Source organism: Talpa europaea (assembly GCF_964194135.1).
Source record: "Talpa europaea genome assembly, chromosome: X".
Lineage (NCBI taxonomy): Eukaryota > Metazoa > Chordata > Mammalia > Eulipotyphla > Talpidae > Talpa > Talpa europaea.
In genome coordinates, this window is record NC_140081.1 from 30522104 (window position 1) to 30548299 (window position 26196).

Consider the following 26196-nt stretch of genomic DNA (forward strand, 5'->3'; position numbering starts at 1 on the left):
GCTGGCTGGTTACCCACCCAACACAGAACTTCTTATTCTTAGAGCTTCCCCAGAAGTGGTAGCTTTCCATGTAGAAAATGGTGGCATCAAAAAAAAAAAAAAGGATACAAAAGCTCCAATAATGAAAACAGGGCTGAAAACATGCTTCTGGAAGGTAAACAGTGCCAGGCCCATATAGGAGAAGATGAAGTTCTCAGCCAGGAAGTGTAGCACCTCAAAAAGCTGCATGGAAAGGGAAAAGGAAGACATGAAACTTGTGGGTGTCCAACTTTGTATTAACAGGTAACTTGTGAGGACTAAGGGTTTTCTCTCACCTGCTTGGTTCGACTTCTCGATTCCACTGACAGATTGTTGTAGGTGTAATGAGCTTGTGTGATTCCACAGAAAAGGACAGCTACAACACCTGGCAAGAGATTTTTAAAAGTCAATGGAGAACAAAGAAGCAGGGGAAAAAGACCTGATAAAACAAAATTAAGGTAGGCAAGCCCAGCACATCCAACCTCCTGGAAGTTTCCTATTACGAAAAGCTCCAACTGTCCCCGTGACCCCTGCCTTCCTTTCCTTCAGTCCTGCACTTGTTCCAGGCCAAGATCCCCTATGGTCCCCATTTTCCACTTTTAAGGGTGCTCTCTCCCTAACCCCCCTAAATTCCGACTGAATTTATCATTTGTATTTTTCCTTTAGCACTCAATCCCTCATAGACTGTGAGGGCCTATCAAACGCTTTTGTCATATTCCTCTCATTTCTTTGAATGAGTGGATTTAATTTCAAACCAATGCTTTTTACATGGTTTAGGGCTCCAGACAAAATGGATCCTGAGTACTAACTAAGAATTCTACTTCTCCAAGCCCTGGTGATCTAGATTGCTGGTTAATGGTAACCACAGCAGACAGACCTGGGGCATTTTATAATGCTACATATAAAGATATGTTGCTATATTCTAAAAAGATGATAAAAAGACTTCCTAACCACCCAGGTTATGTAGAGTAGTTGTATTTGAGTTTTCTAATGGAAACATTCAGTCATTTGGGTTTTTTTCTTACTGAGAGAATGTGAGCAACAAAAACCACGATTACTCACACCAATAATGCATGAAATTGTCACCATAAAAGCACAGTAGTGAAAAACAATGATTAAACAGACCAGGACAAGTCAAGGAAAAACTGGGTTCACATCCATCTGAGCAGATGTAAAATTACCTTTAAAAGGGTATATATATATTGTTTGTTAATGCTACTGTTTGCAGAAGATATTTTAATCTATTCAGTAACTTTTGTAGTTAAATATCTACATTGTGAGAATGAGCACGCATAGATACAACTGAGTTTGAAACAATAAGACTTTATCCTACATAAACATGCAGCTTTGGGAAACTAGATTATTCATAAGGCTGCAGCTTTGCTCAGAAGGCCTCCTGTGGAAACTTCGTGGGTAGTTGATCGACTCTGCGCAGCTGCTAGTTGAGAATTTGTTCCTCCCCTCGAGCTCTCACATGGGCCGGCCACATTCAGGGTGGCCCAACAGCAGAGAAAACCCACCTGTAAACCCACAGGCTTCCGCCAAGAGGAAGGTGCTCCAGGACATGAGGAAGAAGAGCGCTGTCTCCAGCAGGGGGAAGCAGTGCAGCTTGGTGAACTTGGTCACGTCGGCCCCTGTCAAGGAACTGTCTCCAGGAACAAGTACCAACATCACCGAGAAGCACACTCTTTCAGTCCGGACCCCCCTTCCTCAGGGCTATCTTTTCTCTTTAACTCTTCTTTTGGGCCCCAAACTTTTTCCCTTTTTTTTAAGTAATAAAAATTTAGGATTCCAGTGGGACAGAGGTACCAGGGACTGGGGGGTGGGGTGGGGGAAGAAGGATATTGTTTAGTGGCTACATAGTCACTGGGATGATAAAGAAGTTCTGGAAATAAAGTGGGGATGGGGACATATCACCATAAATGTATTTAATGCTACTGAGCTATACACTTAAAAATGTTTAAAATGGAAAATTTTATTATATCTATTTTACAAGTTAAAAAATTAACAACATGATTGATATACTTAAAAGATGGGTGAATTTCATGATATGTGAATTTTACCTCAATAAAGCTCTTTTTAAAAATCAAGCTTTCTAAAGAACTGGAAGCTGGTTTTCTGTGGTTCTTGCAATGCCCCTGGTTGTGAGGCAAAGTCTTGGCCTACAGGCATGACTGAGAGGTGAGTGCCAGGGTGCTGCAGTGCCTTAGGCAGGCCTGGGAAGACAAGATGGGGCGGGGGAGGCACAGCTACAAGTTGCTGAGGTCACCTTTTGGGAGCAGCGATTCCCTTCTAACGCTGCTATTCCCTGTGAGGCTATCATGGAACCGTCTAAGGAGTCGGTTCACTGGGCACTCTGACTCCACAGGGCGTCAAAAACAACTCCATGAAGAAAGCAGCCTAAATCCGGACTGTTCAATTGAGCAGCAACAAGCCACGGTGGCTAGTCTGAATTGAGATGTGCTATAGGAGCAAATGCATACTATACTTGAAAGACTTAATGTAAAACTCAACTGTAAAAAATCTCAATAATTAGTATAATGTTTTGTTAAGAATGTTCTATTGATTTCAGGCTGAAATGACATAGCTTGCACTTGCAGCTTCTGTTGTGTTTGTACTAGACAGTGGTGATCTAAATGCTCCTAAAAGAATATATGATGAGGGCCTCCCCAGTGGTGCAGTGGTTGAGCGCTGGGTTGCGAAGCTGCCCGCAGCCTCTGCAGCGCCGGTTTGATCCCCGGCTGCTCCCCGGCCACCAGCGGAGGGTCCCACATGGCGCGCAGACCTCTCCTGCCGCCCGCTGCTCCCCTCAGCAGTGTACTTCGGCCCTTCTGCCTGCTCTGCTCCCCGCTCTGGCTCTGGTGAATTCTCTCACCCTCCCATGCTTCTGACTGTACCCAATGCTTGTATAAATAAATAAATAAATAAATCTTTAAAAACAAAACAACAACAAAAAAAACTTGTTTAAAAAAAAAAAGAATATATGATAAGGTGTTGCCTGCTCCTTCCACACTGTGCTTATGTGCTTGTTTGCTTGTTTCTAACTAAGCATTATGCAGTCCGTTGCCTAAAGGCCACTCTGCCATAATTCCCATGGATGACCCTGATTACTTATGGCTACTGTAGCCTGTATGGCCCTGAGCAGCTGGCAGCAGCAGCAAGCTTGGGCCTCAAGTACCTCCCACACTGCTTCCTCCTGACCTCCTGTGAGGTAGTCCCTGCTTCCCAGCCCCCTCCCAGCTTGTCACTGAGTCCTACCTCCCTAAAAGGGAGTCTTCCCCAAACTCCCATCTTCAGCTGGTTTATAAGGAGCTAGAGAAACTGCAAAGGGGAGGACAGAATTTAGCCTAGAGTTACATCCCCAAATATCTTCTCAGACGCTAGGCTAGGAACCTGTCATGTTCACTAATGGGATTTATTTCAGCAGCCCCCCACCCCACTCTCCAGTGGAATAATCAATTTAAGATGCTGATGGGAAAGAACTGAGAATTTTCCTTTTGTACATATAAAGGCACATAATCATACCCAAGCAAGGGCAACAACTATAAAAAGGATATTAGAGCTGTCACGACACCAGTCACAGCTCCCATGGTAAAAGAGCCACTAAAAATACCAAGAAAAATGCCAACTGACTTAAAAAAGGCAGCAGCATCAAAGGCGTGTGTGTTCAGCCCTGCTGGCTGGTAGGCGACAATAGACCTGGAGTTTAAAAAGAAACAGAGTTTTTAAAGACTGTACTGGTTTTATCCCATGGTACCTAAAAGTATTGCCAAGCACAGGTATCTAAGCCTGCTGAGCTTCCCCATGCTGATTTACTCTACAGTCCCCTCGGTATACTGCCACCCGTGCTCTGATGGCTCCCGACTAGACAGAGCAACATAAGTCGATCAACAAAGTTGATAAACCTCATTTATAAAAACATGCAATTCAATATTTAACAATTTAAAAACAGCCTCTGAATTTAGTCCGGCATTGAGGAAGCTGGAGTCTCTTTTCCCAGACAGAAATGTACTTACGAGGACAGCACAATAGCAACGGCATCATTTAGGACACTTTCTCCAAAGAGAAGTGCATACAGGTCCACATCTGCATGCAACTCATTAAATATCGCCAGCACAGTCACTGAAAAGTGGGACAGAAGCATGTAAAATTAGTTTTTGAGTTTCTGACCTTAAGCCACTGATAACACATTTATGGAAGCAATTCCTGTCTTCAATGGAACCAAGCAGCTTGGGAGACACTGAGAGTCAAGGAAGGATTGTCCATGTATGGCAGCAACGAAAATGGCAATCTCCCTACTCTGAACGAGGTGTCATGACACTTGCTTGCAACAGCACTGCAGCAAAACACTGCACTGACCACTGTCATCTCCCCTTCACACTGACAATACTGCTATTACAGAACTTAAAAAGAACCACAATTAGGGCCTTCCCGGTGGCGCAGCGGTTGAGTGCTGGGTTGCGAAGCTGCCTGCAGCCTCTGCAGCGCCGGTTCGATCCCCAGCCACTGGGCAAGGGTCCCATATGGCGAGCAGACCTCTCCTGCCGCCCGCTGCTCCTCTCAGCAGTGTACTTTGGTCCTGCCTGCTCTGCTCCCCGCTCTGACTCTGGTGAATTCTCTCACTCTCCCGCGCTTCTGACTGTACCCAGTGCATGTATGTATGTATGTATGTATAAATCAATCAATCAATCAATCAATCAATCTTTAAAAAAAAAAAGAATCACAATTTGTGTGTCTCGCTCATACTCTTTGAAGGTAGAAATCCAATTTTGTTGACCACTGTGCTCCCAGAAACCAGCACAGGGTCAGGGCATGCAGGTTATAATAAATAACAATAACTGTGAAATGGAGGGAGTCTTCATTTATGACAGACTGTATGAGATGACACTTTGCTCAGAGTATACATGATGTACATGACAACACTTTGCTCAGTTTTGGGGTTATTGCTATCAATATTGACTGTATTAAGTGAAACAGAAGAAATATATATTCATTTAAAAGTATTAATAAACCCATTATGTTAACCTATTTTAATGAAAAATATATTTCCAAAACAAACAAAAATTAGTGAGAAGAGATTCCTTGCTTTACAGTTTTTCAAATCTCTTTTAACGCCTGGATTAAAGGAAGACATGGGTCTTACAGCTGTTTCTGTATTCGATCAACAGATAAGTCAATATCACATGCTACACAGACTGTAGAAAACTCCACTGTGCTGTACACTGTGAGAGAATGAAAGTAAAAAATAACAAATCATTTATTAATACTATTACTAAATCAGTTTTGACCACACAGATCCCCTAAAAGGGTTTTGGAATTTCTCAGCTTAGGCTCTACTGACATTTTGGCCCAGGTAATTCTTTGTTGTAGGGTGTTCTGTGCCTTGTGGGGTGTTGAGCAGCATCCCTGGCTTCTACCCACAAGTTACCAGTAGCACTGCATCTCCCCCTCTAACGTCTCCAGGACATAGCCAGATGTCTTCTGGGTGGGGGCAAAATCACCCCCACTTAAGAACCACTTTCTCCCTCTCTCTCCCTCCTCCCCCCCAACCCCTGTTTCTCTCAACCCCCATCCCTCTCTTTATACATGCAGACAGCAGGGTACTCTCTTAACACTTCTTAATACTCACACCCGTACTTTGTACTTTGTTTACTTTCTACCATAAGGACTAAAAACTAAAAGCTCACTTTCCTAGCTTCCCTTGTGAGTACTACCCTCTTCCTGCCTGGAAGAAGGTGGAGAGATTGAATAAAGTGTAGCCATCTTGTGCGCAAACCCAACTGCAGGGCAGTAGAAAGACTGATGCCTGACTGTGGTATGAGCTGGGGTATCAGCGTGGGGTCATTAGCCAAGATAAGCAGCTACTTGTTTAAGCTAGTATTAGCCAGCCTTTTCTGTTACTGCAGCCCAAAGCATTACTGACTCAATTAGAAAACTACACTAAACACTTAGCTTAGAGAGTTATTATAAGCCAACCAAGCACTCTTACAACCACCATCCAGTTAAAGGAATGGAACTTGGCCCCCAACAGAAGTCTCTCTCCCTGCCCTGTTACATTCCATCCCAATCTCAAACCATTTCCTCTGCTCCAAAGTAACCACTAACCTTGTATAGTAAGCATTTCCATGCATTTCCTTATAGTTCTATCATCCACATATTTTCCCTAACATTACTGTTTGGTTCTTCCCATTTTAAAATTTATTTTTAAGTACTTTTTTTACATCTCTCTTACTCCACGTACGTTCCTCCTCCATTCCTTTCTGTTGGCTCTCATGTCATAGTGTACCAGTGTTTAGTTTTTTCATTTCTGAATTTTCCAATACTGATGTATGTAGTTCATTTATAATGTCTATCATTTTCTCAATTTCCTATAGCTTTTTTTGAAATATGAATACATTTTCATCTGCTTTTGGGTCTTCTATTTTTGGTATGACTTCCTTATCTGTACCTTTATTTTTCAGAGGGTTTAGTCCAATTTTTTCATACAATGTTTTCCTGAAGTTCCACTTCAATCCATTTCTGTGGCTTTTATCAAGTAAGGTGAGTAGTGGGTACAAGACCCAGAAGAGCTGCCCTGGTTTCATGACTCTAGGGCTCCCTCTTCTGGTCTCACATTAAAGTATGAAAAATATGGCCTCAGAATGTAGCAACTTGTCCAATACATTTTGGATCCATTTCCTCTGATTTCCTCCTCTGTCAGTTTCGCTTTCTTTCTCCTTCAATGCCCTGTCAATCAGGGTCCATGATTCTAGTAGTTCATTCATAGGGAGTGGCTCTGTCCTTCCAGAGACCTCTTCACTGGGTCCTTTCTGAGAGCTTGGGTCACTCTGGCAGCCTAGGACCTCCTCCAGTATTCTTGTACTCACACAAATTAGTCTGCAGAGTTCCCTCCCAGTTTTAACTGTTATCATATTTGCCCACAAAGTTCTTTCCTTCCAGTGGAAGCCCTCATTCTGAGTGTGAATGCTGGTGGGAAATATCTGTGTTCCATGCCAAAAGAATCAGCAAACAGCCCTCTTTTCTCCCATCTGCTTCATTCTGCATAGCTGCTCTTCAGATCTCTAAGTTTCTATGCTGTTGGTGGTTACCCTCCCCTGCCAGGCTGATATTTGGGGATTCCCAAGGATACTCTGTCAGCTAGTTTTGTCTCTGTGTTTTTTTGTCTTGTGCTGTCCAACTTTGAATTTTTTTTATTTATTATTATTTTTAAAATTTTATATTTTTTTACATCATTTTTCATTTTTGCACAATGTATACATTTTCATCCTGGTTATAGTCCCCATACAATTCCCACCCCCCTTGTTTTGATCCTACTCCCTCCTTCCCCCCCACCCTGTAGTGTGGAAACAAACCAAATACCCAAAAAAAGATGACTGGATCAAGAAGATGTGGTACATATACACAATGGAATATTACTCAACAATCAAAAAATAAACTGATGCAATTTGCAGCAACATGGATGGAGCTGGAAGGGATCATGCTCAGCGAAATAAGCCAGAAAGAAAAAGAAAAATACCAGATTGTCTCACTCATAGCAGGAATTTTGAATTTTTTTAAATTAGGAATTAAAGGAGATTCCAAAACAACACACCCCATCATCATTAAGAATAAGCAATAAATAATTTGGATTGAAAAATGTGGACTATATCATAAGCCTGCTTCAGGCAATTATAAATCTGGATGCTAAAATCACTATTCTAAGCATTGGATGCTAGCTAGACAGCAACGGGTAGGGAATCACCAGCAACTATAGTTCCTAAAGGACACACCATCTTCATACACAGGATGTAATGTCAATTTCCTTCCTTCACCCATATATACAGCTTATCAGGTTATATAACAGGAAAAAATCTTTAGGAATAAAGCTAAAAAAAGTGCTTATTTTCTGGATTGTTTATTTTTTAGATAATCACATGAACAATATTTGTGGGTCTTTATATAAAATTTGGTGGTTAACTTGACTGGGTCATAAGGTGCCTAGATATTTGGTTCAACATTATTCTGGTAAATCTATGAGAGTATTTCTAGATGAGAATTACATGCGAATTAGTAGTCTGAGTAAAGTAGATTGCCCTCCCCAATGTGGGCAGACCTTATCCAACTTGTTGAAAATCTGATAACTAGAACAAAAAGGCTGAGTAAGAGGGAATTCACTCTCTCTGCTTCAGCATCTCTGACTTGGTACATATATCAGTTTCCCCTTGCCTTTGAACATGGACTGGAATTTATGCCATCAGCCCTTATGGTTCTCAGGCTGTGGAAGTACAGATCTTTGGCCTTGTAGCACTCACAATCACATGAGCCAATTGCTTATAATCTCCATAATTGCACACTCTGTCTCCTTCTATTCCTTTTCCTCATTCCATATATATGGAATGTTCTGAAGAACCTTGATTAATACAAAACCTTTACTCTTAGTAGCTTGCCAATATATGACAGGAATGATCTTGTTTTAATTATGTTGAAGAAAAATTAACAATGATAATAACAACAACAATAATTATTGAGGACTTACCATGAAGCAGGTACTATGCTAAATATTTTACAAACTCATTTAGTTCTCATAAAATCCTAGAAGGAAGGTAGTCCATTTCCCCTGAATTAAAGATGAACAAAACAGGCCCTGTGTGATGGGGTACTCTATGCTGAAGTATCAAAATTCCCAAAATGTCAGTAGCGGAATCCAAGAGAAGTTTTGCCCATTACTCATACAATAGACACATCCACTGGGTGTTGGCACCAGAGGCCTCTGTGCACATAAGTCACGTGGGGACTCAAGACTGGTAGAGGCTAATTTCAACAAAGAGAGCACAGGGCTGGCAGCCCAGGAGACATGGGACTCAAAAACTTCATCAATCAGGGTCTTAGCAGGAAAGAGATGACACCCTCAAATTGAGCAATTTGAGCAGAGTTTAATACAAGGATTATTTCTTCAAGTGTGAGCAGAGTATGGAAAAACACAAAGTAGAGAGCAGTACTTGAGGTTGAAAATAGGGAGCTTTTATACAATCCCTAGACCCAAAAGACAGAGATGGAATGATTACCAGAACCAGGAGCTATGCAGGAAGGCTGCCATTCTACATCCCACATTCTTTTTACAAAGCAGGGTGCTTCAATCAGCTGGGTCCTCAATTTTCTTAGAGTGTTAATATTAAAATATGGGAGTAAAAGAGGCCAATGGTTTTGGAACACTGAGGTTCGTCAGAACCACACAACAGCTAAAGCTGTGCAATCCACTGTGGTAGCCTTAGTTGCATGTGGCTATATAAATTTAAATTACATAACATAAAATAAAATGGAAAATTCAGTTCTTCTATTGCACTATCCTCCATGTGGTTACTGGCCACCTTAATGAAGTTGGAAGATTACAGAACCTTTCTATTACTGCAAAAAGGTCTATGGGATAACACTGATCTAGAGGAATCCTAGGAGGCACGGAGAAATGGAGGTGGGGTGGTTCTTAGTATCTCAGGTCATTAATGTTCAGAACATTAGAAAAGAAGGAATGAAACTATCATTATTGCAGATGGTATGTTAACATATGCAGAAAATCCTGAAAGTTACCAAAAAGCTACTAGAATAGATAAATATACTAAAGTGGCAAGCTGCAAAATTAACACATAAAAACCCATTGTATTTTTATATACAAATAATGAGAAGAAAACAAAATCAAGAAAAAAATTTTTTTATAATTGCATCAAAAGAACTAAATACCTAAGAATTAATAACTAAAGAGATAAAGGATTTATACAACAACAACAAAAAAAAAAAAACCTATGAGACACAAAAGACAGAGAATAAGACATAAAGAGATGGACACATATTCTGTGTTCATGAATGAAGAGAATTAATCTTGTGAAAATGACTATTTTATCAAGAGCAATATATAGATTTAAAGCCCCATTAAAATCCCAATATTCTTCACAGAAATAGAACCAAAAAATACTGCAATTTATAAGGAACCATAAAAAAACCCTGAACAGGTAAAGAAATCCTGAGGAAAAAGAAAAAAAAATGGAAGCATCAACTAACCTAATTTTAAACTATATTATAAAGCAACAATAGTTAAAATAATATAGTATTAGAATAAAAACAGACAAAAGGATCAACATGATTGCAAGTCCAGAAATAATTCCACATAATATAAAAAAACAATGCTACTCAAAACAGACAAAACCAAACTAAACAAACCCTTGAAATCTGACTGCAGAACTGAGGTAACCAGAAGGGGAGAGAAGGGAGTGAGCAAAATGGGGAGGGGCCAAATGGATTATAATGGAGGATTATTGGGGCTGTGTGGTGGGTGTGGTGTGATGACATACATCTGTAGAGGTGTGAACCTATAACCCTAAAGCATATATAGTGTTGTAAACCAACGTTATCTCAATAAACATAATAAATAAAGAGGTACAGAGGAGGGACAAAAGGTTAGGTGTGTAAAAAAATAAGATTTTCTCATTTCATTTGCAAATCTTACTTCAAAATAAAAACCCGAGAAACTTAGAGAGAACTACAGTTAATGCTGCAGCATTAAGTGCAAGTATATTGATGTTTATTTTGAAGTGTATTAAAAAGTATGATGGATAGAACTATAGATGGATAGATATATGACAAACCAAATATAGTAAAATAATCTCAATAATACAATAATCTAGGTGGTGAGTACATGAGTTTATTATAAAAATCATTTACCTTTGCTAAGTGATTTTTTCAGAATAAAAAGCTGGAAAAGAAACAAACAAAACCCCAAAGATATAGAAAGTAGAACGGGGGTTACCAGAGACTGGGGGAGGGAGAGTGGATGCTGCTGTTTAATATGGTATACAGTTTCAATTGTGCAATACGAAAAAGTTCTGGAGATTGGCTGCATAACAGTGTGACCATATTTAATAATGCTGAAGTGTACACTTAAAAATTAAGATGGTAAATTTTATGTTCTTTTTATCACAATAAATACAGTAATAAAAAGGAAGGGGGAAGAAAGGGAAATACACACCCCTCTTAGAAAAGACATCTAAGTCTGTCAGACCACTTTCCAGTCTCTTCCTCTAGCTTTTCATGTTAATACTACAGCCTCCCTGCTGCGTCTAAAGCTAATGATTGTTTTGAATTTCTGAAGATTTAAATAACAGAATATCATAATATCAAGCCAAATATGCAAATACCTGGGTCAGTAGCAGAGATAATTGCTCCAAAAAAGAGACAATCTGTGTAGTAAAATTTATCTGAGAGCTGTCCCACAATCTTCATAAGCTTCACCACACCATACATGAGATTCCTACAGGAAGGGAAGGGAAAACATGTCAGAAGGAAAAGAAAATCCTCCTAATTGAGTAATCCAGCAAATAAGCGAGCAGAGTAGCACCGGCACAGTGTAGTTTAACAGGAAACTTGTGAAGATACCAGGTAGCTGTGGTGGCCGGACACTTACCAGGAACATGTGCAAGTAGGACTTTGACATTCCATTTTGAAAAGTTGTGCTTACTAACAACTGTAAGTATGGTCCTCAATTAACAACAAAATGAAAGCATCTTAAGCAACTGAGTTATAGAGAAGAAAGGAAGACAAATAACCTTGCAAGAAATTGTTAGAAAACTCACGACATTGTTAGATAGTGCGTTTAAATTCATGGAAATAGGTGGACTGGGTGAAGTTGGGTAGAAAAAAATGGATTAGTCAAAAATATCCAAACGATCAAATTTCTCTGCCAAGAGTTACTTCAAAGACTGGAAGAAGGAAAACTCTCCAAACATCCTACTAAGACATCAGTGCACCTACTGACTTATTGGCCACTTGCTCTCTGTATGGGTCAGGCAGGTCAGCAAAAGTCCATCTCACCTCGTGCAGAATGTGACGTGGCCCAAAAGGGACCTCCAAGTTAAATATTTCAGTTTGGCCAGAACACATTTCCTACAGGACAGCTTATAAATTGGGAGAAATATGGGGTTTTAAAAGGCCTCAAACGTATTAATAAAGGTGTGTGTAGGAAGGGGATGTGGTGGTAGTGCAGGGATTAGGAAACTAAAATAACCACAAAATAGACTCATTTGCACACTACAGCCAACCCTGTGACAGTAAGATTCTTTTTTTTCTTTTTTTTTATATTCCCCATACAATTACAACCCCCTTATTTTGACCCCAAGCCCTCCTTTCCCCGCCCCCCACCCACCATAGAGTGTCTCTGGTTCATAGTTGTTTGTCGATGTTGATATTTTCTTTCTTATAGTTATTCTTTTTCCTGGTCCCTTATTTAAGTTTTCTAGATTCCTGCTATGAGTGAGACCATCCGGTATTTTTCTTTTTCTTTCTGGCTTATTTCGCTGAGCATGAACCCTTCCAGCTCCATCCATGTTGCTGCAAATTGCATGTGTTTATCTTTTTTGAATGCTGAGTAATATTCCATGGTGTATATGTACCACGTCTTCTTGATTCAGTCATCTATTTTTGGGGATTTGGGTTGTTTCCAAAGCTTAGCTATTGTAAATAGTGCTGCTATAAACATAGGGGTGCAGGTGCTCTTTGGAATTGATGTTTCTGTGTGTGACAGTAAGATTCTTGATGGTAAGGACCATGCCATTGCTCACTTTTGTATCCTGAGCGCCGAGAATAGTAGAATGACTATGTTAGGTACTCAAGAAGTATTTGCAGAAATGAATCTTTGAGAATCAACAGTAATGACTTAATGCTTGCCTGCTGCATGCAGGATACTGTGCCAGCCACGTAAAACAGCTCTATTTCAATTCACAATTACTCAGTGATACAGATTTGAGTTGTCCTTTGTTGCTTATGGAAGGCTGCTTTTATCTGCCTTTTAAATACTTCCTCAAATAAGATCTTCCTCTGTTTCCTTTTATCACAAGCATTGACCTGACACAGACCTCTCTGGCGGCCTTTTCTCCCTCTCACCTCCCATAATACCATTGTCAGTTATCTAACCTGTCACTCGTCCATGGCTTGTCCCCATGAAAGGATGTCTAAGCACCCTCCTTTTTTTTAGTGCCATAAAAATCCCCTGGTTTTATCTCCAGTTTTCCAGCTATTTTTAAAAAAGAACTAAAATCTGCACTTTATTCAGATCCCCTTAGTCTTCACCTAATGTCCTCTTTCTGTCCCAGGACACCGTACCACATTACTGCTAGTGGCCCTACCTCTCTCATCTCTTAGCTTTGATCGTTTCTTAGACTCTGCTTGTTTTTGATACCCTTGGCAGTTTGGAGTGCTGGTCAGGTGTTCTGTAGACTGACCCTCAATTGGGACTTATTTGGCTTTTTCTCTCAGGATTAGACTGAGGTAATGTGTTTTGAGGAAGAAGATCCAGAGGTAAAGTGCCATTCTAATAACAAATATCAAGGGCTATACGAGACTATAAACATGACTTACCACCTCTGGTGCTAATGTTGGTCACCTGGCTGAGGTAGTGTTTGTCTGGTTTCTCTACTCTAAAGTCACTTTCTCTCTCCTAGCCATACCTTGCCCTTTGAAAGGAAGTATACACACAGCCCCATGATCAAAGGGAAATGGAGAGTAAGCCCCACCTCGAGAGGGAGTGTGTCTATGGAAATTATTTGAAATTCTTCTGCAGAGATTTGTCATTTCTTCCCCACTTAGTTATTCATTCATTTCTTCATATTAATACAGACTCAGATATTACCAGTACATGTTATTAGTATTTTATACTTTGGGGGATGGCCCCATATAATGTTAATTATTTTGTTGTTCTTGGACCATGGGGGGAGCTTGTAGGTTGGCTCTGTGTCTCCTGGACATGCTCCACATTCATTTATTTATTTGGTTCCTTCTTTTTTTAAAAGAACTTCCTGACTTTTGAGCACTACAAGATGCTCCACCCTCATCTTGTTATATCTGTTGTCCTGAATTTACGATCAGCTTTTTCTGCAAGAGGTACTGGTTCTTTTTTATTTATTTATTTATGCATACAAGAGTTGGGGTACAGGCCAGAGATGCAGGGGGTGAGAGGATCCACCAGAGACAGAGTGGGGAACAGAACAGACTGACTGAAACACACTGCTGAGAGGAGCAGAGGGTGAGACAGGAGAGGTCTGCTTCGCCATGTGGGTTGCTCCCTGGCCGGCCAGGGATCGAACCCGTGCTGCAGAGGCTGCAGATTGCTTCATAGTGTGGTGCTTAACCCCTTGCGCCACCAGGGAGGCTCCGAGGTACTGGTTCTTTTTATCAGAGAGTATTAGAAATCAAAATTTCCTGACTATGTATAATCTTAATTATTCTTAATTTTAAATAGTCACATATGGCTAACAGCTACCATACTGCACAATGTAGTTGCAAAACTTGAACCCTGTCTCCACAAATATCAAAATACTGGACTCTGGCTGTTGCCAGAGGTTGGAGGAGGGATATGTTGGTCAAAGATTACCAATTTCCAGGTGTATATGAATGGGTTTGTTGGGGTCTAATGTCCACAGTGTGGTGATTATAGCTAATAATGCTGTGCCATATATTTGAAAGTTGCTAAGAGAACAGATCTCAAATGTTCTCACCACGAAAAAGAGATGGAGGCAGTAGCTAATGCTATGGTGATAATCATTTTGTAGTATATAAATGTATCAAATCAACATGTTTTAGACGTTAAATTTACATGGTGTTATATGTCAATTTATAGCCCATTACAGTTGAGAAAAAATATTAGACTCTGAACCCACACAGATCTCATCTTTTGGAAAGCAGTAGATTTTGCTAAAGGTCCAAGAGTCACTTACCCAATAATGAAGCAAGAAACAGCAGTTCCCAAGAAGGCATAGGCCAGAATGGACCCGAGGTTTCTGAAAAAATGTCTCTGGAAAAAAAAAAGACAGGAATCACATGGTGACTTTTGACAGCGAGTGTAAGAAATGCACTAAAAGTCTCTAAAAAGTGAAGCTTTATTAACTTTTTAGCAGTTACTCCTGAATGAAGTTATTTAGCATTAAACATCATGTTTCTAAAACATTTTTGCCCTAATAATCACGGAACAAGCAAGGGCTCAGTAAATTTCAAAAGAAAAATTTATTCTGGCTGATTATGATGAGAGAGAGAGAGTGAGAGAGAGAGAGAGAAAGAGAGAGAGAGAGAGAGAAATGCATGAGAATGAGCGAATATGTAAGTAAACACATCATTTTCATAAGATTTAACATAAACGATTTTATTCCATTGATTCAGCTAGTCGCTTCCAGTTCTTTTGGTACCTTAGGAAATTTTATATATATATATATATATATATAAATATAAATATAAATATATGACACTAATGAAGTATGAAAGTGCTATCTAAGGAGCTTTCTAGCTAATTCAATGTCAGAAAACAGTGTCCTAAAGATCTGCGGTGTCTCCTCATACTCATCTGGATTCATGTTTTGGAGCCTTGGAAAGAGAGAGATGTGGAGAAATGAGAAACAATTCTATTTAAGATAGGCGTGTGTGTGTGTGTGTGTGTGTGTGTGTTTGTATACTTACACCAATATAAATCTAGTAACTATTCAAAAAGAGGTGGCAAAACTGTAATCCTCTCAACGTTTCTGTACATTGGTAACCTTAGAAACACACACTCACACACACATGTGCGTGCGTCTTTAGGCTTACTAGATGTTCTAATGAGGAAAATCACTGTTCTTGGGATCCTGAGCCATGGTCCTTATTCTACAAGCATAAGCTGCTCTCATCTGACAATCAGAACTGTTAAACAAAAGCAGACAAACACAATCCCCCAAACACCCTAACTAAACAGGTACTGGGGATACTTTACCTAAAAGTTTAAAAAGGCAGGAGAGCCCTACCATGACAGCTGAGCAATATCAGGGAAAGACAGCCCAGCAAGGAGAACTTGGCCTGGATCATGTAGCCACTCTGACAAAGGGCTGTGGGACCCCCCAGACCAGCATTCCAGACCTGTGCTGTGGCCTTCCCTGATGCCCTCACCTCTCTGGGGTTGTGAAGAAGGCGTCCAGGAATGCCTAGTGCCCTAAAGCCACCAGCACAGAAGAATCCTTCAAGGGCTTGCCATGCTGACAGTCACCAAATGAGGGTGCTGTTTGCACATATATAGATGTATCATGTTTGCCTCTTAATCAGTCATTGTCCCCAGTCTTTATTAAGCTAATGTATTTACATACCAATGACTTGAAAAAACTAGTTACACTGAAAAAAATCAACAACTGTGAGCCTTCTTGCCTTCCAGAGCTCTATGAGGGCTAAAATCAGAGCAGGCTAGGGGAGATCAGGGACAAGACATAGGGCCAATGAAATTCATGGGAGGTATCCAGAATAAATTTTAATCCCAATGCACTTTGTTTTCAATTGTCTTTTAGAAAACCATTATGGTTAGCTTGAACACACTCTGCAAATTCATATTCATGTTATTAGTCAAAGCAAAATAATAGGAATATAAATCTGCCACCAAAACTACATTCATAATATATTCTAAAGTTAAGTCCCTCCTTCCTTCACTCTCCACTCCCCGCCCCCCCTGCCCTTTAAGCAAAGGGTAAGTGGTAGCACAAAACCAAAGGTAATGTTAATGATACTTTGTTCAAGTTAGAAAAAAGGCCCATCTACATGACAATTATGTGTACACAAGTCAAAAGGGCCTGAATATTTCTGTCCACAGACCTGAAGTTAAATGGTCAAATTTTTATTACACATTTAACTGACAAGAGGTTTAATCACAAATGGTGGCCATGTAAGAAGCCACTATTTAAAATCCCTTTATAAGGGAAAGAGACTAAACTAATAGTTGATAATCTGAAAGACTAGCATTTCAAAAACAACTTAAATTAGTAACTAGCATAATCTGTCAGGTTTGTTTTCTTCTGAGAACATGCAAGTGAGGAAGGGAAAGCTCTGCAAAGACAAAGCTGTTTTTCAACCATCAGAGTGGCTTTCACAACCAATGATGGCTTCATCTTCAAACGACTATGTATAACTTTGATTGTACCTTAAGATTAGTTACTTAAAATATCCATTCATCCCCCCATTTGATCTGAAGGGGAATTCTCTAATTCCCCACTTAAGGAATATTATTATTTAATGTCATAATGTAGAATTATTTCAATTAAATAAACAGATAAGCAAGCAAGCTAATTACAAAAGAAAAAAGAGTAACATTATTTACAATCCCTAAAATCATGCAATGGGGGCCTCCCCGGTGGCACAGCGGTTGAGCGCTGAGTTGCGAAGCTGCCTGCAGCCTCTGCAGCGCTGGTTCGATCCCCGACTGCTCCCCGGCCACAGGAGGAGGGTCCCACATGGCGCGCAGACCTCTCCTGCCGCCTGCTGCTCCCCTCAGCAGTGTACTTCCGTCCTTCTGCCTGCTCTGCTCCCCACTCTGGCTCTGGTGAATTCTCTCACCCTCCCGCACTTCTGACTGTACCCAGTGCTTGTATAAATAAATAAAAATAAATCTTTAAAAAAAATCATGCAGTGGGCCATACTCATACAATCATCCTATCTGTTACAAGTCAATAGCTGACATATAGGCTCAGATGACTTTGACAACCTCATGGATTAGTCACAAAAAGGATACTTTTTTTTTTTTAACAGAAAGCCTAACTCCAGAGGGAATGTAGCACAAAGCAATAACCCTGGGCCCTGGGGTCAGAGAGACAGGCCATCAGACAGGACCTTGACTCAGTCTCACACCACCTACTTAACCTCACACATGTCACTGAGTCATGCTGAGCTTGGCTCATCATCAGTAAGAGGCAGGGACACTCTGCATATCAGTGAGTGTACAAAAGTGTGTTGGGCTGGTATGCAGAAGCACAGCTTCCTGCTCCTCACACATTCATCATGGAGAGAGGACTTATGTTCCATTCCTCCTCCCCCAAAGGTGATGTGGTAAGAATGGTCACTTGATCTCTGAAAGAAGAGACTGGCTTTACCCTGACTTGCAGTCTTTACCTTTCTGTAGCAGGTGGGGAATTGTTCTTGTTTCTCTATCCTCCATGCTGTTAGCAAAGAGGCAGCCTTTGACAGGCCAAGAAATTTCCAGCCTCTCTCCATTTCGGCCTCCCTGCCTTTGACTGTGATCATTTTGGCAGTTAAGGGCATCTGTCTTCAATTTATGAGCTAAGCAGTAAAGGAGAACCAGTAAGAAGGGCTAAGCTGAATCATCCAATACATATTACCAGAGACTTTTGGTCATAAATCCATCATTCAATTACCAGTTAGCTCCTGGGTCCATTTATTCATCGATGAGTTGGACATCTGGGGGAAAAAGCTAACCTACCACCCTCACCTTCTTACAGAGTTTCTATGATGATGAGAAATAATGTATGTAAAAGCAGAAATAAAGACTATCTGTAAAGTTCCCAACACATATCAGATGCTCCATAAACTGTAACTGTATTTATGTTGGTTGGAAACAGTTTTAGAATCCTCTGAAAAATTAAAATACACAATTATTCTTTGACAGAGGAACCAACCCAAAGAGCAGGCGTCTTCTCATAAGATGAGCTAGGAAGTATGCCATCCTCTATGTTCTGAAAGGGTTGACGTAGGACTGGTATCATTTACTCCTTAAAGATCTGATAGAATTCATCAGTGAAGCCACTGGGACGCACAGAAAAGTTTTTAATTATAAACTTAATTTATTTCATTACTATAGGGCTGTTCAAGTTTTCAATCTCTTCACAAGTCACTTTTGGTCATTTGAATCTTTCATGGGTTGTAGAGATGCCTCCTCTTTCTTTCTGATATAGGCAATTTGTTTCTTTCCCCTTTTTACTTCTTTATCGATGGATCTAAAGGTTTATCAATTTGGAAGGCATTGTGTAGTTCCTAAGGATGTTGTTGAGTTTTATTGGCAGCTAAGATCTCTCTTCTCTAGGCTCACAGAAAAAATTTCCTTTAGTCCCCATTTAGAAGGAGAGCTGAGGCAAACTCCTTGGCTGTTATCTGAGGAAAGATTTTTTGAGTCTAATTTTCACAGAATACTCCCACAAGAGGGGAAAAGGGAGCCACTCACACTATTTGTAAAGGTAATCGGTATTTTAAATGACGAGGGATGTAGGCCCAACCTTGCTGCCAAGCATAATGACCCTCAGTAAGAACAGATGTCTTTAACTTTTTATTTTGGAGTAATTATAGAATCAGAGAAGTTGCAAAGATAGTATAAGAGGTCCCATATAATTTTAAAGCCAGTTTCCTCCACTGGATCTATCTTACATGACTATAACAGAATATGAAAACCTGGAAAATATCAAAACTATAATATGGTATCAGAACCAGAACACATGCACAACATGTGCACAATTTTAGGTCATTTTATCACATGTAGAGATCCATGTCCCACTCCTGTAATCGAGACTCAGAACTCTTCCACAGCCATGAAGATCTCCTTCTCGCTATTCCTATGCAGTCACACCCACTCCCCTCTTACCCCTACCATCCCTAACCCCTGGTATCACTAATTTGTTCTCCATCCTAGCATTTTTTCTTCATTTCTAGAATGTTATATAAATGCAATCATACAGTAAGTGGCCTTTGCAGAGTGGATTATTTCCATTCAGTATAATGCCTCTGAGACCCTCCCAGGTTGCTGCATGTCCCTCTGCTTGCTCTGGCAAGCAACAGGACACCAACGGCCATCACATTTCTCGCTGAGCACTCTTCCATGGTATGGATGCTCGCTTAACCATTCGCCTACTATAGGACAATTTGATTCTTTCTGGTTTGAGGCTATTATAAAAAAGTTGCCATGAGCAATCATACACAGGTTTTTACATGAATGTAAGTTTTCATTTCTCTGAGATAAATCCTCAGGAACAAAATTACTGGGTCATATGGTAATTTCAACTTTAGATTTATAGAAACTGCAAAACTGTTTTCCAGAGAGTGGCCACACAATTTTATATTCCCACAGGCACTGTATGAGAGTTCCAGATTTTAAAAACAGAAATGAATCACTGCTGATGAGTCAACTAAAGACTATGAGTGGGTGCAAAACACAGTAATAAGCAATCTGGGAGAAGGGAAAAAAACTACAAAATTATGTAGGTAAATTAACATAGATATTCCCACGCTTAAAAAAAAAACAGTCAAGAAAAAAAAATATTGGCAAAAACCTCTTACCTTCTTTAAACTGTATCCAGCATGAAAAATAATTGGAGGTAACAGAATGTTGAAAAATACCTCTGGATCAAATGTTACCTAAAAGTTTAAAAAGAAAACGGTTTAACATCAATTGGTGCTATAATATTTTCTTAATATTTTAAGCCATTGACTAAAGTTTGAACATTTAAAGCAAATGGCATAATGTGAAAAACCGTAGAAGCATGACAAGAGAGGAGCCACGGTTCCTCAGTGAACTAGCATGTTTTTCTCCACACCGTGCTCTGACTTCTGCTCCAAGTATGTTGCTGACTACACATCAAGATGCAACAGGTCAGTGCAATTTTGAGAACTCAGGGAAAGTTTCTGATCAATGTTCTTATTTATTTTTTTACATATACTTTTGGCTCTTTTTTTTAAAATAAATTTTATTTTTATATTCCCCATACAATTGCAACCCCCCATTCTGACCCCAATCCCTCCCCTCCCCTCCCCCCACCCCCCCATAGTGTGTCTCTGGTTCATAGTTTTTTGTTGATTTTGATTTTCACTTTCTTATAGTTATTCTTTTTCCTGGTCCCTTATTTAAGTTTTCTAGATTCCTGCTATGAGTGAGACCATCCGGTATTTTTCTTTTTCTTTCTGGCTTATTTCGCTGAGCATGATCCCTTCCAGCGCCAACCATGTTGCTGCAAACTGCATGTGTTTATCTTTTTTGAATGCTGAGTAATATTCCATGGTGTATATGGACCACATCTTCTTGATCCAGTCATCTAATTTTGGGCATTTGGGTTGTTTCCAAAGCTTAGCTATTGTAAACAGTGCTGCTATAAACATAGGGGTGCAGGTGCTCTTTGGAATTGATGTTTCCGTGTCCTTTTGGCTCTTTTTAATGCTAATCCAAGTTTTTAAATAAGAAATAAAAACACCTTGATGTTTATCAAACTTATGGCTCAACTGCAATGAAGGATGCAATTGTGATTCTTCATTAATTTTGTGGATCCCCTACAGAATCATTTACAAACATAATTCCACCAAATCCAAATCTCTTTTGAGTGACCGGTATTCTGTGATATGTGGTGTGATCAAGATCAAAGTCTCCAGTGATACTAGAGGCTTCCCTAGCATCAATATAAATTTAGCAGCTCTAACAAGACTGAATTACCTGTGGGCTTGATACTGGGAAATCATACTGAAAGTATTAGCAAAATCTTATCACATCCTGGGCCTCCCTGGTGGCACGGCAGGTTGAGCACCACACTGTGAAGCTGTCCGCAGCCTCTGCAGTGCGGGTTGGATCCCGGCAGGCGAGAATCCCACATGGTGCGGCAGACCTCTCCTGTCGCACCCGCTGCTCCCCTCAGCAGTGTATTTCTGTCGTCTGCCTATTCTGCTCCCTGCTCTGTCTCTGGTGAATCTTCTCACCCTCCCACACCCCAGTTCTTGTATAAAAAATAAAAATAAATCTTAAAAAAAAAATTCTTATCACATCCAGACAAGTATTAGCATTGCATAAGCCTCCTAACCTTTTTAAAGAATTAATTTGTGTTGGTAGATTAATTGGCTTCTATTTCAATTATTCTAAATCTTTGGTGTTTTTAAAGTTAGTGCTTCTCTATAAAAACCAGGAATGTTAATCACCCTAATTAGAAGCAGACCAGTTCTCTCAAATTATGTTTTATTCCATCTTCTTTCTGAAGAGTAGTCTGTCATGCAGGGAATGTTCCAATGAGAAGGGTGTTGGCCAATACCTACCCTGTATGAGGACACTGGGGCCAGAGGGAGTGTAACTTGTCAAAAGTCACCAAATCCAGTTAGTTCTGACCAGCACAAGTGTCCTGACACATGCTCTACCACTCAATACTCTATGTTAACCAGGCTGCTTCAACTTGCCTCCTCACCCTTAACTCACAACAATCTCAGCCTTCTTTATTCTTTCTCCTTTGTTTTGTGAGGCAAAAGTTTAAACAGTGAGGATCTGAATAAACAGTTTTCTAAAGATAATAAAGTCAACTTCATCTATTATGATGTAAAATATGGAAATGGACTGGGATCTCCGCCCCCCCCCCACACTGTGTACAGTTTAAAGGACTCAAGGAACCATTTCAAAACAGCCATTAGTGTGGCCTTTAATTTCACAAATGTTTATGGAAAGCCCATGTATTCTTATGAAGAGATCAGAGCAAAGAGCTTACTAGCACAGCTGGGACACAGAGGATATGGGCATGTTTAATGCCCCAGTTTGACAATTTTCTTCAAAGATTCATTAGGGTAGATTCTGAAAATACCAATAATTTAATTTTTGGAGCACCATCTATACTCTGCCGTAGAGTGTAAGCCTTTCTACACATTAGCACCATGGTGTGTTAAAAGGGGTTCCACATAACCTGAATCTCCCAGAGCTTCCACACAAAGAAGCCTTCCTGCCATTAAGCCTGCGTCCACAGGGTGATAAGATGTATACGGATAGATACTGATGCCTTGCTTATCCTGGAAATCACTCAAGTAAGGAGATATAGAATCCTTTCTCCTGTGGAATAGTTTAGCTACCCACAAGATCAAATAAAAAGTAATGTTTGGACTGACTCGAACAACACTGAGAGTTCAAATTTGGTTCCTTCTTGTCATCATAGCCCACAAACTTGCTAGCAAAACTGAGAGCCATAAATGCTACCGATGTCCCGGAAGACTAAAAGGATTTCTTTCCACAAGGTCAAGACAGGACTGGAACATCAAAAACCATGTCAGGACAAGTGTGGCCCCAGCTCACCTTCCTCAGCATGTCATTCTGTTCCACACTGTTGATCTTGCCAGGGCTGATTTCTCCTTTCAAGGTATATTCAAAGAACTTCCCGCTGACATTCACTAACAAGGTGCTGAAGGCTCTGTCTTCCTGAGTGCAACTGAGTGACTTGTCATGGCCACTGGTGGCAGGGGTGCCGTACCTCAGGATCACACCGACGATGAGCCCTGAAAGAGAGTGGAAAAAACATCAGGCCTGTGGAAGGACAAACAGTGTGTGGAAATAATGACACAGTTGATTTGCAACAGCAAAGAAACTCCAAAGTAATCTCAGAGAACAGCCACAGTGTATGTATTTTAGGAGCAATTGCACCGCCCTATAAAGAGGTTAAGCATCTATCTATCCTGGTTTAAGTCGCTCAGGCACCTGAACAAGGTAGGGCAGTGCCTTTGGGAGTTATTATGGCACTTTTAACAACTGATCTCATGTCATTTCTCAGGTTTTTGGTGGAGAAAGAGGGGGAAGAAGCAAGGGTTTTCAAGCAAGGGCAGCACAAAACACGAGCTCCTTCATCTGTACCACCAGCAGCCTCAAGCCAGTCTTGCCACCATCTGCCTACAAACACCAGGCTATGGGAATTTCTAGCTGCTAGGAATGCAACTAACTTTGCCACACAGCAGAGGGAGGAGGGGCGGAGGGGAGAATGCTTTGGCTTAGATCATTTCAAGCACCGGGTATCATGGAGAAAGTAATTACATCCCTTTAGGAGCTGAGCACCCTTGGTGCAGTTTTTCTTTCTTTCTTTCTTTTTTTTTTTTTAAAGATTTATTTATTTATTTATTTACTTATCCAAGCACTGGGTACAGTCAGAAGCGCGGGAGGGTGAGAGAATTCACCAGAGCCAGAGCAGGGAACAGAACAGGCAGACTGACGAAACACACTGCTGAGGGGAGCAGTGGGCACGGCAGGAGAGGTCTGTCGTGCCATGTGGGACCCTTGCTGGTGGCTGGAGATCGAACCGGTGCTGCAGAGGCTGCGGGCAGCTTCGCAGCCCAGCTCTCAACTGCCGCGCCACCAGGGGAGGCCCTGGTACAGTTTTTCTTAATCATGAGTCAGGGATGGCAGAGCTGGCTTACTGGGGCTGTGGCTATGATACTCCTAAAATAATTAGCTACAAGTCTTTAAGTCTCATTCTGTTCTTAGTACAATTTTCCCTTTAGGAAAGAAACCCCAGCAAAATTGTGGATAACCCTTCAATTCCATGACTGGAGAGGAGCGCTGCTCCCCTGGTGCTGGACATGAGTCACACGTGCCCGAGGAAAAGCGAGTGAAATGTGCAAAGAACATAAATAACCACTGGACACTTCCTACAATTCTCTCTTTGGAGGAAAACTTCAGACTTGTCTAGATATTTGTTTTCTTGCTAATAACATTAAAAGACAGAATGGTGAAATGCGCCCTCATCTCATTTTATCATTTAATGTAGAAAGTGACATGAGAAAGAGAAAGAACATTTACTATATATTCTATGTATAATGCTCTATAATGCCTCAACACCAAGACTTGTGAAACTCACAAAATGTTGAATAACAAATAATATATAAAATCTAGAAAAGTACAATTCTTTAAGTCAAAACCTGTCTGTATGCTTATTATGATCATTATAGAACCACATTAATAGATATTTGTAGTTTTCTGACTTTTGTGGAAAAATCAAGTTGTAAAATTTTATTACAATGTAAAAATGATGTTCTTAATCTCAAGTTGACCTTATAGGAAGCATTTTTTTCATTTTTTAAAAAAATGACTATCTTACTTTTATATCAGCATTTTACACTTCAGTATTTGTTTACATTGCCTACACATTTTGTACTTTTGCAGATACAATAGGTGCATAATTTTTATTTTTTCCATTTCTAAAGTGAAACAAATTACTTGATAATTATCATTTTAGTGACTACATAATGTTCGACTCAGTGACTTTTTTATGTTATAATCATTCAAATTTACCAATAGATGCAGGTATGTACTGAATACTTAAACTCACAATTTGTTTTTTCATGGAATTATTGCTATCTTTCCCATTTCAATATTAATTTTATTTTATTCTATTTCATTTTTTTCATTTTTGAGGCAACATTGGGATTTCATAGTCACTTTATCTTGTTAGGTGACTAACCAGGATGATGGCAGAAATGGTAAACCCCTACTTACTCAGTGGCTCCCTGCTTGGCCGTGGAGCAGACTTCCCAGTTTGGTCTCTGTCATCTATAGTTTTAGGGTTTTCTGTGAATCTTTTCTGGTAACTGAAATTGTAGGGCCACTTACACTGAAGTGGCTGCTGACCTTGGTCTCTTTGATTTTCCTGCTCCTCTTCATTACCATCCAAGGCGAGGAGAGGCCCTGGGGCATGTTGGTCTATAGCTCCCATAAATGGTCTGTCTCTCTGATCTACATTCTTCTCCTGCACCCTGACTGCCAGAACTCTCCATCATTTCTCCCTGTACAGAAAGACTGGGATACTGTGGTTGATGCCCATAGGGTCTGTGTATGAAATGAGCCGTACACTGCTGGGCCTGGTCTTCAAGGGTGTGCCACAACCCCACTTCTTCCCCATTCTCTTTATCCTGCATATCTTGCTGGTGAGCAAATGGAGGACCCTCACAGCAGCAGTAATAGCTCTAATGATTACACCCTGCAGGTTATTTACTGCCTAGCACTGGAACGCCACCAAAGCCTGCAATATTTGCTGCCTCCACATCCTTTTCTTCTTCAGTAACATCAAATTCTACCATTTCCCTTTCCCCTGTACTGTGGAGATGCTTCCTGGGGGCTATTTCTTTGTGACAGTCTGGTATACAAATAAATATTGTTTGATGTCATTCCTGTGGCTGAAAACACATTTGTTTCTTACACTGAACCATTTTACTGTTCCCCTAACTTTCACCATGATGACCTTGTTGTCCTCACTGATGGCCGCCAGTCTCCTGCCACTTTCTCTGCCTCTGCCCATGGAGTCACACTGAGTGGTGGCAGCATTGAGGGGGGCAGTAGGTGGGCTGTGTCTCATGGTTGTGGTGATGGGGATGGTGACTGAGGTCTTCACTCCTCCTTTGGTGTGATGGTGACAAGGCCTCCAGCAGCAGGAGGGAGGCTGAGGGCGCTCCAGGTTCACGCTCTGCTTCAGCTCAAACTCAGAATTGTTTTTTATTCTCATTTTATTCCGTAGTTAGGCAGTCAAACAAGCTAGTTAACTCGTTAGAAGTTAGCTTCTTCTAGCTAAAAAGAAACTTCTCTGAAGAGGAAATGCAAATGGCCAACAGGCATATGAAAAAATGTTCAACATCACTTGTCATCAGGGAAATGCAAATCAA

At 40.4% G+C, this 26196-nt stretch overlaps 1 protein-coding gene across 2 annotated transcripts in view; it reads right to left on the reverse strand.

The window, feature by feature from the left end:
* Positions 1-26196, reverse strand: part of SLC9A7 (solute carrier family 9 member A7) — a gene marked incomplete at its 5' end in the record, with an annotated part of 131496 nt that overhangs the window by 42692 nt on the left and 62608 nt on the right. Inside the window, 9 exons of one of the 2 annotated variants that reach the window (XM_084259148.1) lie at positions 109-222; positions 315-403; positions 1539-1652; positions 3593-3717; positions 4035-4140; positions 11184-11296; positions 14754-14830; positions 20101-20178; positions 22850-23049. In XM_084259148.1, the coding sequence (XP_084115274.1) occupies positions 109-222; positions 315-403; positions 1539-1652; positions 3593-3717; positions 4035-4140; positions 11184-11296; positions 14754-14830; positions 20101-20178; positions 22850-23049 (1016 nt within the window). Of the gene's footprint in view, positions 1-108; positions 223-314; positions 404-1538; positions 1653-3575; positions 3718-4034; positions 4141-11183; positions 11297-14753; positions 14831-20100; positions 20179-22849; positions 23050-26196 lie in introns of both variants that reach the window. The other variant, XM_084259147.1, reaches the window with a different exon arrangement.